We start from the raw sequence: 13,281 nt of genomic DNA, 5'->3' as shown, positions 1-13,281 counted from the left end.
AAATTGTTACTTATTAATATTCTTATTTTTAAATTATAATACAAATATAATAAATTAAAACATTAATAACCTAGTTAGTAGTTAGGTATACTTCTATACTTCTATAGACAAATTAATAACTAATAAATAATAATAAAAATGTAATTGCATTAATGTTAATATAATCGCTACTCTTGATTTATTTAATCTATTAAGCAACTATACTGTATATAATGTAATATGTACTCAAAATATTTAAAAATAATTATATTATAATATGTTATTAAATGGGAACTGGGAGTGCTAATTTGAAACCTGAAGGTGCTATTATGATAATAACATCCTACTATTCTAGAACCCCCCCTTATGTGTGCTTTTCAAATAAGCATATGACACATCTGCCTATGAGGCGGAAAAACTAAGGGGGTAGTAAATCTATAATCTTTACTGTATCGTTCATAAAAAAAAAAATGGAAAATTAACTACTTTATATTTACGAAAAATAATTGTATAATAATGTATATAATTAATTCTTTTTTTTTTTGATTCATTATAATTTATAGTCATACAAAATTCCTAAAAATAATTCTCTAGTTATATGTGTATTGTAAAGAAAATAGCTTTTGGTAATACTAAATTTAACACGTTGAACTACGCTGCTATAGGCAGCGCAAACCTTTTGTCTTGTTTAAAAAATACGTATATACGGATGACTATGACAAAAAAAAAAAACAATAGAATATTATTCTTATTGGCGATAGACGTCGTCGTAATATTGGGAAAAATATAAATACCCTCGCTAATACGCTATATGTGTATTACTATAATAAAAAAATAATGTATGGAAATTTTAAGAATTGAAAAGAACCTTCTTATTTGTTATCATATATGAGGATATTATAAATGTTAAATACGAAGTTACCTAAAAAGTTACAATAGTGTGTAGTATATGTAGTGAATTATAGTGATGACAGCTAGTGTTATCAGCTTCATAATGTGTAACTGTAAATGTGTGATTATTGTAAATTATGAAAACTTGACTGTAACACGTTTGGGTACAGTAGATCCTAAAAGCAACACGTTTGGGTACCCGGCTCTATGTACCCAAACGTGTTATTTTTCTAGATATATGGTGTACCCAAACGGTGTATTCATTTGGGTACACACGAATTGCGTACCAAAACAGATAAACGAACCTTTTTGAACGAATTGCGTCCTGGACGCAATTCGTGTTACCTTTTCATCTACGGTTAATTATTGTAAGGGGTTCTTAAAGTGATGTTGCCAAAATAAAGACATGTCAAGTTATACAAAAAAATTTAAATTTAATAATTGTAAAAATATAATAATACCATAATAATATAAATTATAACTCATAATAACATACTTATTTATAAAAAAAATTAAAATTGAATTGTAAAAATATAATGTTATCAATCACATAGGTACATATTTATAAAAAAAATTAAAATTGAATTGTAAAAATATAATTATATCATTTTCTGTATTTATATTTATTGGCTAATGTATTAACATAGTCTTTAATTGTAATCTCTATTATATTGTTTAATTGTTTAATTTTATTTTCTATAAATATTATTCTTTGTCTTACTGCTTTTCTAGGTACTCGTTGTTTTTCTAGACTACTTCTTATTAATATTGTGGTATCAGTTTGCATATTTTTTAAAACTTCTATAAATTTATATATATTCGGGTGAGGAGAATCAAAACATTTTTTAAATTTCGAATGAAAAGATTCGCATGCATTCATTGTTCTTTGTGAGCTACAAATTTTTTCTGCCCACAATTCTGGAGGAAATATTGAATTTTCACTTATGTATGTGTCTACTAAATAGTTAGCAAATTCTATAATTTTATGTTTGTCTTGTAACGAGACAGAATTGACTATTTTATGTTTCTCCAAATAGCGTATAAATGCGCTAACGACGCGCCACCCGCAGACCGTTCCGGAACTATCGCGTACAGTTTTCTCCATACTGAGTGCAAGTAAACCGCACTAGATGTCGCGGTACTCGCCTGCCTCTTGGAACGATGCGTACCAGCGACATTTAAAGATGAAAAAACACAACTTACAGGCAAACTTAATCACGCCACGAGTTAAAGGGTATCTCAGGACGCACTCCACTACTTCACGAGACTATCCGCGGAAGAGGTATCACCAAATACCAACAAAATGCCACACACCGAAGTCGATGCTCTCAAAATCCGCCGTAATCATAACATATAGTAAATAGACCCCGGTGAGCCGGCAAAAACACATTCCTCGTCAGCAGTCGTGTCTGGTGTTTACCGTCGTAACGGAAGCACAAACAGCGCGACTTGCCTTGTTTTATTTCGCCGCTACCTACTTGCCATATCTGGTATTTGCCGTCTTAACGGAAGTACAGACAGTACGGGCAAGTATCGCCGTTTCATTCGCCGCCGCCGAACGTAGTATTCCGCCGCCGCCGAACGTAGTATTCCGCCGCCGCTCTCACTTGCCGTATCTGGTGTTTACCGATTTAACGGAAGCACAGACAGTACGAGCAAGTATCGTTTCATCATAGTGATACTTGTAATCGAGTACCGCCGATCGAGACACCGCGTTACAATGTAGATTGATCGTACCGAACCGCTGATCGAGTCGCAGCGTTACAACCCTTATGTTCCGAAACTCAGCAGATCGGTAATCCGCTGGAATTAGTTGTTCCTAAATACAGCAGTTCTTCAATCCGCTGTAGGGGAGGTAATCAATCGGATTGCTTTATCAGGAATCGTAAAATTTCCGGCTGGATAGTAACAAACCCGATTGATTTGATAAGAATTTACGCGCCAAATTTGTATTACTGATAACTTTATGATTTCAATTTAATTTTCTTTTATTTATTATTCTATTTTTAGTTTTTACCATAGGGCATAGACTATACTAGTATACTGCACCTACAGTTATTCATCACAATTGAGTTTGACTCGATTTTTAATTATCATTATCCCTGACAACACAAGGAATTCCTGTTGCATGTTTTATTACCTTCCCAATAGGATAACGGGATTATCCTGGGATCTTCCTGTGTAGGTCACAGTCTACATATGGGATGGACATATTATATCCAACAGAACTATGAATGTCCGCTTCCCAGGAATGTCCTGTGAAGACTAGTAACCATACTACCATCCCATAGAAGTCAGGATATATTATTCTGTACCTCCAACGGAAGTCCTGTTCACTTACATTTTAAGTCTATAAAGAATAACCTTTCATGGTCCTAAAGATGTCCATGGACTGCAGTCACATAAATGTATATTATATAATACTTATATATATAATATATACTATAGATCTAAGACTTTACTTTTTACCATCCTGTGGAAGTCCCTTTAACATACCTTTTCTTTCAAAGGCGTAACTATTGGGCATTTTCATGTGAGGGCAAAAACAATTTTTGCAAATCTCTACACATTTTCATAATCTTATTTAAATTTTAACATTTTTTTTATAAATACTTTAAGTTTTATACCAAACAATAATAAAATAACTACTTTTTTCAAAACCATAATTAATATTTATAATTACATAGAAACTTTATTAAAAACAACTTTTTTTAAACATAAGAATATTGTTATTTGTTAACAAATATTAATAAACATTAACATAAATTAAACCTACTATACGTCATTATAGGCCACAGAACAGCCTGAAATTAAATAATATTATAGTTCAGTTTGTGGGGGCAATGTCCCCACCAATTTTAGGCTGTGGGGGAAGTTGCCCCCATTTGCTCCCGCCAAGTTATGCCTATGTATGTATATATATGTCTGAGAAAATTTACATTTACATTCTTAAAAAAAGTCTCATTAATTTAATTAATTGAATGGAATGAATAGAACAAAATAAATAAATAAATAACAATGTATTTGTATACTGAATATAATACTTTATTTATTATAATATAATAAATTGAAAAATTAATTAACATAATTTGAAAAATATATTTAATTAAAATAATTATAATAAATGTATAAATAATAGTCATCTTTTTGTATGTGTTGTTCGTCTTTAAACAATTAACTAGAACAATTTTTTTTTTTTTAAATTAACAAGAAAATATATGAAAAATTATTAAGAACATTTTAAAGATATAGGATTTACCTGCAATATATATTTAATTAAAATAATGTCATCTTCTTTTTGTATGTGTTGTTCGTCTTTGAACAATTATCTAGAACAACATTTTTTTTAAATTAAAAAGAAAATAAATGAAAAATTATTAAGAACATTTTAAAGATATAGGATTTACCTGCAATATATATTTAATTAAAATAATGTCATCTTCTTTTTGTATGTGTTGTTCGTCTTTGAACATTTACCTAGAACATATATTTTTTTTTTGATTAACAAGAAAATAAATTACTTATTTATATAATTATTTACAGTGTATTATTTTGTCTGTTTGAACGCTCTTTTGCATGTTTTAACCAACTTGCTATAGGCTTTTTAATTTGCTCTTCAGTAGCCGTGTTGAATAAAATTCTAATTGACTCTGCGAATAATTAAATATTAAATCAAAAATTATCTAATTATCCAATTTATTTAGATTTTTTGAATTTAACCAAATAGGTAATGAATATTTATAAATACCTATTATAAGTTTATAAAAATTTGACTTTTGTAAACTCTGTTTATCTTTGCATATCAAAGAAGTTCCAGTTAGAGTTATATCAATACCCAATTTATTTGAAAATAATTTGCTCATAATAATTCTTAGTGCACTATTAACATCAGCACCACCAAATGATGCCACTTTCTTCTTCTAAAAATCATGTGTAGTTAATAGTTACATGAATTTTATTTAATAATTGGATTTTTAAGAAATTGATAATACACCATAATATACAGATGAAAGGATGTAAGAAAAATTTAAATTAAAAAGTAACAACATTATTAATTTAATATGTTACCATTAACTCATAGTAAAATTCTGTTTCAAGCATTTTGTTTGTTCTCTGAAATTTTTGAAGATCCGTTAATGGATATATTGATGTGTAGTGCAGCTCAAAATCTTTTTTTTGTCCACTGGAAATTACATTTTCGTCCAATGTAGAGTTGGATATTTGTAGATTTTTTAATAGATCTAAAATTGTATTTTGATTAGATAAGAACTTTGATAAGAACTTTTTGAACTTTGAGATTCAATTCTGCTATATCTGCAATAATATTGTTTTCTTCTCCTAAACGAATAATAGAAATAAGTATTTATATCGAATACTAATTAATTTGATCTACAATCTATTGCCAATAATTATTTACAGCGTTTTACAAAATTTAGTTTTCTAAAAAATTTAATTTTTGTCATTAGAAGGTTATCAGAGTGAATTTGTTTTTATTCTCAGACACACACGCAAACATAGCAACATAGCTCAAAATCTTTCATCTAATATCTTTTTTAAATGATTGTTGAGTACCTAATCTTAGAGTAAAATCACCAAATACAAACATTTTTATGGATAATATTTTTGTGTGTTTGACATATTGGTCAGGTTTTATATTATATTACTAATTGACTCAAAATACATTTTTTTTGTATATTTTAATGATGTTTAAATTGGATTGAGATAATAATTAAAAAAAGTGATATAATTTTCCTCTACAATTTTTATAATATGTAATTACAAATATTGCTCTGACATCCTTTTAAAGACAAAAATATAATTTTTCAGAAAACTATTTTTTGAAAAATGCTGAAAATTATTTTTGGCCATACGATACTATGATTTGAATAATTGCATAATATGATATAATGTTTAAATATTTACTGATATTCTTCGAAGCATCAAATACTTGACTGGAGACTTTATTATGAACACTAAGACCTTCATTAGTACACAATTCTTCGAAATTCAAACCAGTTATATCATTATCTCTCATTGGATCAGGGTCAATGTGATTGTTACTAAACAATGATAACTCAATTGCATCTTTAAAAAAACCAGATTTATTATTTATACCAATGTCAATAATTTCATTAGATTGCGATATAATTGGACTTTTTTTGGTTTTAGGCTCTTCGTATGATGTTAAATCTGAAAGTTAATTAATATTATAAAAACAATTATTATTTAGAGCAGCTATAAACAATTTAAATAGTCAAGGTACCATTTCCAGGAACTGAGACTTGTGTTGAAGTACATAAAGGCTCATTTGGTAAACTATCGAAAAAGCTTTCTGAATCTTGATCATGTATACTGAGGCATGAATCATTTTTACGCTTACGTGTTTGTTTTGAGGTAAATGCATTTGGTGGTTTGGGAAATTCATCAATTATTTTACTTTTCATATCATGTTTACTACGAAACATAGGTGGGCTTAGTTCATCATCAGATGATGATAACATTTTAATACAACGATTATGTCTATATTTTGGTGACTCCTCATCTATATCCGAATAATTTTTAGCTTGATTTAATTTCGAAATAGCATTTTTTAAGTTATCTAAACATAAAAGTTATAATGAAAACAATTTTTTCTTATTACAATTAGAATAATAGAATAATAAAATATTAACCATCAGAACCATATTATATTTTTTTTATTGTATATAAAGTCCAATTTAAACTTCCATTATCTGGACTAGCCATATTAATTAACAGTTTGTTGTATTCTTTGATATCTTTTACGGCATTTGGATAATAAAATTGGAGATGATTAATTTGCCAATTTTTACTCACAACTTGGAGACCATCTGGGAATTCAAATTTCTGAAAGTAAAATTAAAAATACTTAATTTATGTATTATAAAATTTAGCTTAACTAAACATGCATTTAAATATTTACAGTTAAAAAATCTTTTATATACAATTATAAAGGTATTTCAATATTATTGAATACTAGATACTTCTGTTCTGTCAGAATGCAACAAAGGAAAAGTTGCATACCATCCATTTTTATTTGGAATTTCATAAAAAAAACATCTTTTTATTAATCATAGAAATAGGCCAAGTATTTTGTTCTGATAATTGTGACACTGAATATATGTCCAATAAACTAGAAGCACAAGGTTTTAAATAGAGATCTTCTTTAATTAAAAATGAACGTCCAACCAAGAAATATGAACTTGAACCTTGATTAAACACAATATTATCAGTTAAAACTATTTCTTTGTTTTTTAAAAAAACACAACAGTTTTTTTGATCTTTTGAAATTATTGTAAAAGAACTGCAAGTAATAGATAAATATTGAGGATTTGACATAGTAATTGGTAAAGGACCACTGTAATGCTGTTTCTTATAAATCCAAGTGTCACTTAATTCACAATTGCACTTGGTTCCTTTATAATTTGTTTTAATTTCTTCAACTCTGCGAATAATTTGTTGCAGTGGTTTATCATCCTTTCTGATCGTGTTTTTAATTTTTTGCATATAGTTTTCGAATTTAAATGTTGAGAAAGAATCCAGTGTTCCATAATTTAGTACATCATTACATATGTAAATTAATGCATGCACATTATGTGAAACATGATGCTCTCCATAAATAGTTTTAAAAGATTTAACGAAATGTAAAAGTAAACTGTGTGAGTATTGAGTAAATTCAGTTTGTTTAATTAAACTATCAGTACAAAGTATTCGAATTGCTACATGCAGTGTTAAGAAGTTTAAGTATACATCACTATTAACATTATACTGCAGTACTACAGGCCCAGTATATAATAATAATTGGCGAAATTCAGTTTCTTTCCACTGTTTCCATTGAATTAATGATCGTGGTTGCCGTTGAAATTCAATAGGAACATACATTAAAATATTTTTTTCGATGGACATAGAAATGTTTTTTACTTTTTTAAAATTTAATCTAACATTTAAACTACCACAAAGCCATAATGAAATTAATTTCTTTGTAACACCAAGGCAAATTAAATGTTGATAATCAAGAGGCACATTTGAAACTAAACCTATATTAGGAATTGATAGTAAGTCAGTTCTGCCAGTATGATATTCATAATCACTACAGTTTTCAAAATCTTTATCAGTTCTTAGTCGAACATTTTCATCAAGGAAACATATTCTCTTTTCAATATATTCTCCTTCAACTTCACACTTGGTACAACTTGAATACCCTCCATGACCTTTAGTATGCAACATAAATGATTTAGCTGGGGCATCAACAGAAAATCCTTTAATTTTAAATTTAAATTTTTTACCATCGTGAATAATATTATTTCTGTATATTTCTTTAGTTTCTTTAATAAAATCAAACAAAAATTCATTTGAATTATCAGGTTTACGTTGTTTTCCATGATAAAGACCAATCATAAATACATGGTTATAAGGGAAAACAGACCCTAAAATTGGCCATAATTGGCCATTCGATGATTTTGAAATAGATAAACCATCTATGTTTATTATTATTTCAATATCAGTTTTAGTTAATGAAAAAGTATCATGCTGTTTAAGAAAATTTATAACACCACTTAGAAGGCCAAAATGAAAATATTCCCCTGGAATAACTTCTTTAATTATAGTTGTTCTGGGAGTTTTCAATAATGTTCTGGCATCAATAGGTAAATCATCATTAATATGTAATTTGAGTATTTTCAACAGATGAGTTAATGCTATCTGTTTAATATTATGTTGAGTAGCCCATTCAGATAATTGTTTTTGTAAATTAGCTTTATTTACATTGGATAAAATATTTATAGAATTATCAATTTGAATCTGATTATTGCTATCCTCAGGTATTACAATATTATCTAAGTTATCTGAAATTGTTCTATTAATAATAATTTTTGAAGTAGGCACGTCAATTTCAATTATATTATTATCATTATTCACATTTTTATGACTAAGGCCAGGAACAAAACTATTGTTGGTAACAGTAGTAACATTAGTCTGTAAAGTATTTATTGTATTTATTATTGAAGTTTTAACTTTGGCACGCTCTTGTAATATTCTTCTCCTAAATTGTTTTATAGATATAGCATTTATTGGTTTTAACTTTTTGTTATGTTTTCTATAAAAAAAAAAATGTGTATTCGTTATTTAAAAAAATGTAAAAATTGTAATTTATTCCTAAATAAAATATATACTACTAATTTTATTTCAATATGCTATAATGATTATGGTGTCAATGTTGTTTTTCAAAAGAATATTAACAAAAAAAAAAAAAAAATTTATACCAAGGCAAGTACCTATTTTACTTATTAGTAGGTAGGTACATCATAACTAGAACTGTGAATTTAATGCACTAAAAAACCTTAAAAAATACATTAAAAATGTCAAAAATATGCATTTAAAATGAAAAAAAAAATGCAATATAGGTAAAATCTAAAAAATATAGTTTAAAATGCATTTAAATTTTTTTTTTAATTTAGTTTTTATATTTATATTGATATTATATATACATTAGTATGTAAAGAAGTTAAGAAGTAAAGAAGTTTCACTTCAAAATTATGAAAATGCTAAAGATAACATAGCAAACGCTTAGTTTAGATGTAGACCGGATAATGTGTTTTAAGCATCTATTTTCCAGCCTATGCTCCATTGTATAAACTTTAATTTACTATACGACTGTTTTAAAGTTTAAACACTATAATAACAGTATCAACGTTTTTCATAGTTTAATAAATATTGTAATACATACCTTAAATTGGGTAAACCCTTTAAATGATCCATTTCAATTATTGTTCATTTGAATCATTCATAAAAACTTAAAACAATGACGATGCAGTCTTGTCTTAAAGATAAAACATTAATATTTAATATTTATTATTTAATACCACAGAATATAATCTGCATCGTGATTAGTGATTACAACATATTATTAGGAACATGGTTAATAACGCGGTTGGTTTCAACCAGGGTTACGATCAGTTGTATTCGGTAGGAATTTTGGAAATGGTGAGCTGCGTGCTGCGTGGAGGGGTTTTCATGTATACTGGAAGAAAAGTCCAAAGGAAGGTCATAGGACAGTAGGTATGTCGCATAGATAGATAAGTATAATAATGTAGGTATGTCGGTATGTGTCTTGCGTCTTGCGTCTACGCATGCGTGAGTTGCGTTGAAGTGTCCTAGACCCTAGTAGTTTGGAAACATCCGGGAAGTTCCCTGGACGTCATGTATAAACGAGTAAACGACCGCAATTTATATATTATAATTTCAGAAGGGAAGTTTAAAGGTTGGTTTGTGGACATAAACGTGGGACTTTCCTGAATAGGAAACATTTGGGAAGCTCCCGTGGACGTCATGTGTTGTTAGGGATTATTTTTATTTTTTTTTTTTTATATACCTATTTACTTTGATGATTATTTAGATTTGGGTGAAGATTTGTTAAGTGCAAACATTGCATCTCTTTTATCAAAAGATTTTGTAGATCCTTTAAGACAATGGAATCGTCGGTATTGAAATTCCTGAATGGTAAAAACTTATAATGCAATTATTTCAATAATAAAAATTAGTCGATCAGTTTATTACATAACAATTTAATTTATTGCTTCGGAATATGGAATATGAAATAATTTTAAAAAATATTCGTACACAATTGAAAAAAAAATGAAAAACCAGAATCTATTTTATCAAGTACTTATCCATTTTATTTATTCTATACTATATATTCTATATTTTGTTTTACACTTGTAATTATATCCAGTATAATTGTATATACTATACACAAATATTATACTTTACAATTATTGTTGTTATTGGTTAATATTTTATTTGTTTTATCAGTTTGTTTTTAAACAACTTCATTTTTGTAGTAATTAAGCAACATTTCCAAAATTAAAGTATAATATTTTTATCTTAATGACATTTGAGAAATTTTAAATTGAATGTTAAATTTACTTTTTGATGATATATTCAGTTTTACTTTATTTTTTGTAAAATGTTTACTATTGACTTTTCTAGAAACAAATTATACATACCTAGTTTATAATAATTTAATTATTTATAATAGATACATCATCGAATTATGATATATCACAAGAATCGATTCAGTTTTCTAAAGATACAGGTACAAGAAACTAAAGTTTGGACTGTAAGAGCCACTAACTTACTAATTGAAAACAGAGGAGATGCAGAACAAGATTTTAATGGCAACAAAAAAAAACAATAAAATTTGGGATAAAATATCTGCGAAATTAAGTGAAAGTGGTATTGTTGTTTCTGGAACAAATTGCAACATTAAATTTAGAAACCTGATGTCAACATTTAGGGATAACGTTCGCAGAGCTAATAAATCCGGAGAAGGTTGTATTAATTGGGAATACTATAGCTTGATGAAAAAATATTTTGGCAAAAAAGACTCTGTTAAACCCAAGAAAAGCACTCTCATTGAAAGTTCTTTTACTAACAGTAAGCATTCAAAAGTTGAAACTTCTTCTGGATCTATCACTTCTGAAACCCTTCAACCATCAAATTCGATAACAATTATTGATGACAATAATTCAGATGATGAACTAGAAGAAGTTATGCCTAAGATGAAAAAGAAAAAAAATTTCCAGGAAACGTTATTGGAAGAAATGAAAGAAGACCGAAAGTCTAGAGATGCTTTCCAAACAAAACTAGAATCTTCATTCTCGTCATCCTGCTCATCATATTCACCGTATATATCCTCGTCATCGCTGTCGTCGCTGTCGTCGCTATTATCTTCATTGCCACTGTGACCATCGTGTTCGGTGTTATTTTTATTATAAACTGAACCGGCTTGTTTGAGAAATTCAGCTGTCGGGTCCAATTTATGCGACCGACAGTGTTTCGTAAACATATACTTGGCCAAGTATCCTGCATAAAATGTTTTTTTCCGACAGTAGTTTGACATGGAGGCTTTTGAATGCCTCCATGAACTCTCAATCGTGTTGGAATGGACGCCTGTCTCCGGGTCTTTGAAATAGAGACTATGGTTAACGGTCATATGCACATAGCCTTCGTTATTTAGGGTATTGTAAGCCTAAATATTAATTATTTAATATTTTATTATTAGATTTATATTTAAAATGTTAGGTATAAAATATACTACCTTCCAACAATCTGATATTATAGTCGTCCCAGGCTTTATCCATTCTTTTATAATGGCTAGTAGGGTTATGGCGTTACGGTTTTCAACGGGGACCATAAAACAATTACCGGTCTCCCGTTCATAACCCCCAAAAACCCATTGCCCTTCAACCCTGTGGCCCTGGTGGTGTTTCCGTCGTCCAAATTTAGATTCATCGATTTCTACCGTGTGCCCATACCCGCCTAGCTTCACTTTACGTACCACCATAGCATCGTATTCGTATGTGACTTCACGGCAAAATGATGACCAATCGGTAAGGGTTTGGTGGGCAAGCCGTAATTGTTGTTTCATTAAAGGGAATGAGGCATTCATTATCCACAAATTAACGAAACTACATATTTCTAAAATGCTGAGGTGGGACTTGTAGAAAAATGTATTTTGTCTGAGTGACATGCTATAAAATATAAATGTTAATAAATTAAGTTTTATTTTTGTTTTTAATTGAAGTTGTGTATTTTAGTTCTAAGTTTTTAGTTATTATTTTTATATTTACCTATAGTTGCAAGTTTTTTTCGCTTTTTTACTTCCTATTTTTTCCCGACAAATCCATTTGTATTTATCGCTTTTCGATAGATCTTTCGTCAGTTTCATGTCATGCCCTCGGATACATTTCATTTCGATTGGCAATGTTCCAAAACTTTGTAATTTGGAGATCAAACCTAACCCATCGTCTAATTTTGACCACTCTATCAAATCGAACAAATTTATATGTTTTTCCATTTTAAATACTTTATTAGGTAATATTGACGCGTACGAATACAAAAACACAATGGATAATATTATTTAAGTAATATTGAAAGCTTAAATTTGTCATTTTATCTTATCGATGTGTATATTATAATATGGTAATTAGAGTAGACCTTTTAAATGTATAATAAAATATTTATTTTTATTTTATTTATTTATCGGTTTCTTGATATCAAATCAATTGTTTATGTTTTACCACTATTAATGTACCTGTTTATGAACCGAATAATTATAAATAATAATAATTATTATAAGTCGTTATAAAATACTCAATAGGTACAATTACACAAAATAAAGCTTACTGTGTATCGTATGTATGTTAAATACCTCATTAATAACTTAATTTGGAGATTTTTCGCAATTAATTTTACTGTTTTTAATGTTTTGAATTATAAAAGTAGTACCCTACAATGTATTTTAATCCAATGTCTATTTGAGGTGGCGTTACATAGCAAGTCGAGGGATATTTTCGATTTGTGCGGAGCGGAGCGACGGTGCCGAAACACGCG

At 28.4% G+C, this 13,281-nt stretch overlaps 4 protein-coding genes and 1 pseudogene across 4 annotated transcripts; 1 reads left to right on the top strand and 4 right to left on the bottom strand.

Annotated features, from left to right (window-relative positions):
• Window positions 1–4,105: 4,105 nt before the first annotated feature.
• Window positions 4,106–5,124, bottom strand: LOC126554413 (uncharacterized). The gene is made up of 5 exons (XM_050209485.1): window positions 4,939–5,124; window positions 4,619–4,790; window positions 4,412–4,520; window positions 4,278–4,347; window positions 4,106–4,199 (listed from the first exon to the last, which is right to left on the bottom strand). The coding sequence occupies exons 1-4, from the start codon at window positions 4,969–4,971 to the stop codon at window positions 4,344–4,346; spliced, it is 318 nt and encodes a 105-aa protein (XP_050065442.1). The 5' UTR covers window positions 4,972–5,124; the 3' UTR covers window positions 4,106–4,199; window positions 4,278–4,343.
• Window positions 5,125–5,128: 4 nt separating this feature from the next.
• Window positions 5,129–6,728, bottom strand: LOC114125040 (uncharacterized). Its single transcript, XM_050209478.1, has 4 exons — window positions 6,543–6,728; window positions 6,134–6,469; window positions 5,794–6,060; window positions 5,129–5,208 (listed from the first exon to the last, which is right to left on the bottom strand). The coding sequence occupies exons 2-4, from the start codon at window positions 6,369–6,371 to the stop codon at window positions 5,129–5,131; spliced, it is 585 nt and encodes a 194-aa protein (XP_050065435.1). The 5' UTR covers window positions 6,372–6,469; window positions 6,543–6,728.
• Window positions 6,729–6,735: 7 nt separating this feature from the next.
• LOC126554412 (uncharacterized) lies at window positions 6,736–10,224 on the bottom strand. Its single transcript, XM_050209484.1, has 2 exons — window positions 9,614–10,224; window positions 6,736–8,983 (listed from the first exon to the last, which is right to left on the bottom strand). The coding sequence occupies exons 1-2, from the start codon at window positions 9,643–9,645 to the stop codon at window positions 6,934–6,936; spliced, it is 2,082 nt and encodes a 693-aa protein (XP_050065441.1). The 5' UTR covers window positions 9,646–10,224; the 3' UTR covers window positions 6,736–6,933.
• A 715-nt stretch (window positions 10,225–10,939) lies between these two features.
• Window positions 10,940–11,549, top strand: LOC126554403 (uncharacterized; annotated as a pseudogene).
• LOC126554402 (uncharacterized) lies at window positions 11,550–12,418 on the bottom strand. The gene is made up of 3 exons (XM_050209477.1): window positions 11,987–12,418; window positions 11,602–11,917; window positions 11,550–11,554 (listed from the first exon to the last, which is right to left on the bottom strand). The coding sequence occupies exons 1-3, from the start codon at window positions 12,416–12,418 to the stop codon at window positions 11,550–11,552; spliced, it is 753 nt and encodes a 250-aa protein (XP_050065434.1).
• Between the last annotated feature and the right edge of the window lie 863 nt (window positions 12,419–13,281).

Source organism: Aphis gossypii, unplaced genomic scaffold (assembly GCF_020184175.1).
Source record: "Aphis gossypii isolate Hap1 unplaced genomic scaffold, ASM2018417v2 Contig00485, whole genome shotgun sequence".
Lineage (NCBI taxonomy): Eukaryota > Metazoa > Arthropoda > Insecta > Hemiptera > Aphididae > Aphis > Aphis gossypii.
Note: the sequence above shows the minus strand (reverse complement) of the source record. Positions and strands in the feature narration are given on the sequence as shown.

What these genes read in the sequence shown, in the direction of transcription:
- LOC126554413 (XM_050209485.1), bottom strand. Translation starts at nt 4,971, where the DNA reads ATGCTTGAAACAGAATTTTACTATGAGTTAATG. An exon ending in AATTTTACTATGAGTTAATG is followed by an intron (nt 4,791 to 4,938) that starts GTAACATATTAA and finishes CATGATTTTTAG; the next exon opens with AAGAAGAAAGTGGCATCATT. An exon ending in TTTTTATAAACTTATAATAG is followed by an intron (nt 4,521 to 4,618) that starts GTATTTATAAAT and finishes AATTATTCGCAG; the next exon opens with AGTCAATTAGAATTTTATTC.
- LOC114125040 (XM_050209478.1), bottom strand. Translation starts at nt 6,371, where the DNA reads ATGTTATCATCATCTGATGATGAACTAAGCCCACCTATGTTTCGTAGT. An exon ending in AGTCTCAGTTCCTGGAAATG is followed by an intron (nt 6,061 to 6,133) that starts GTACCTTGACTA and finishes ATTAACTTTCAG; the next exon opens with ATTTAACATCATACGAAGAG. An exon ending in TGATGCTTCGAAGAATATCA is followed by an intron (nt 5,209 to 5,793) that starts GTAAATATTTAA and finishes TTATTCGTTTAG; the next exon opens with GAGAAGAAAACAATATTATT.
- LOC126554412 (XM_050209484.1), bottom strand. Translation starts at nt 9,645, where the DNA reads ATGGATCATTTAAAGGGTTTACCCAATTTAAG. An exon ending in AAGGGTTTACCCAATTTAAG is followed by an intron (nt 8,984 to 9,613) that starts GTATGTATTACA and finishes TTTTTTTTATAG; the next exon opens with AAAACATAACAAAAAGTTAA.
- LOC126554402 (XM_050209477.1), bottom strand. Translation starts at nt 12,418, where the DNA reads ATGTCACTCAGACAAAATACATTTTTCTACAAGTCCCACCTCAGCATT. An exon ending in TAATATCAGATTGTTGGAAG is followed by an intron (nt 11,918 to 11,986) that starts GTAGTATATTTT and finishes ATTAATATTTAG; the next exon opens with GCTTACAATACCCTAAATAA.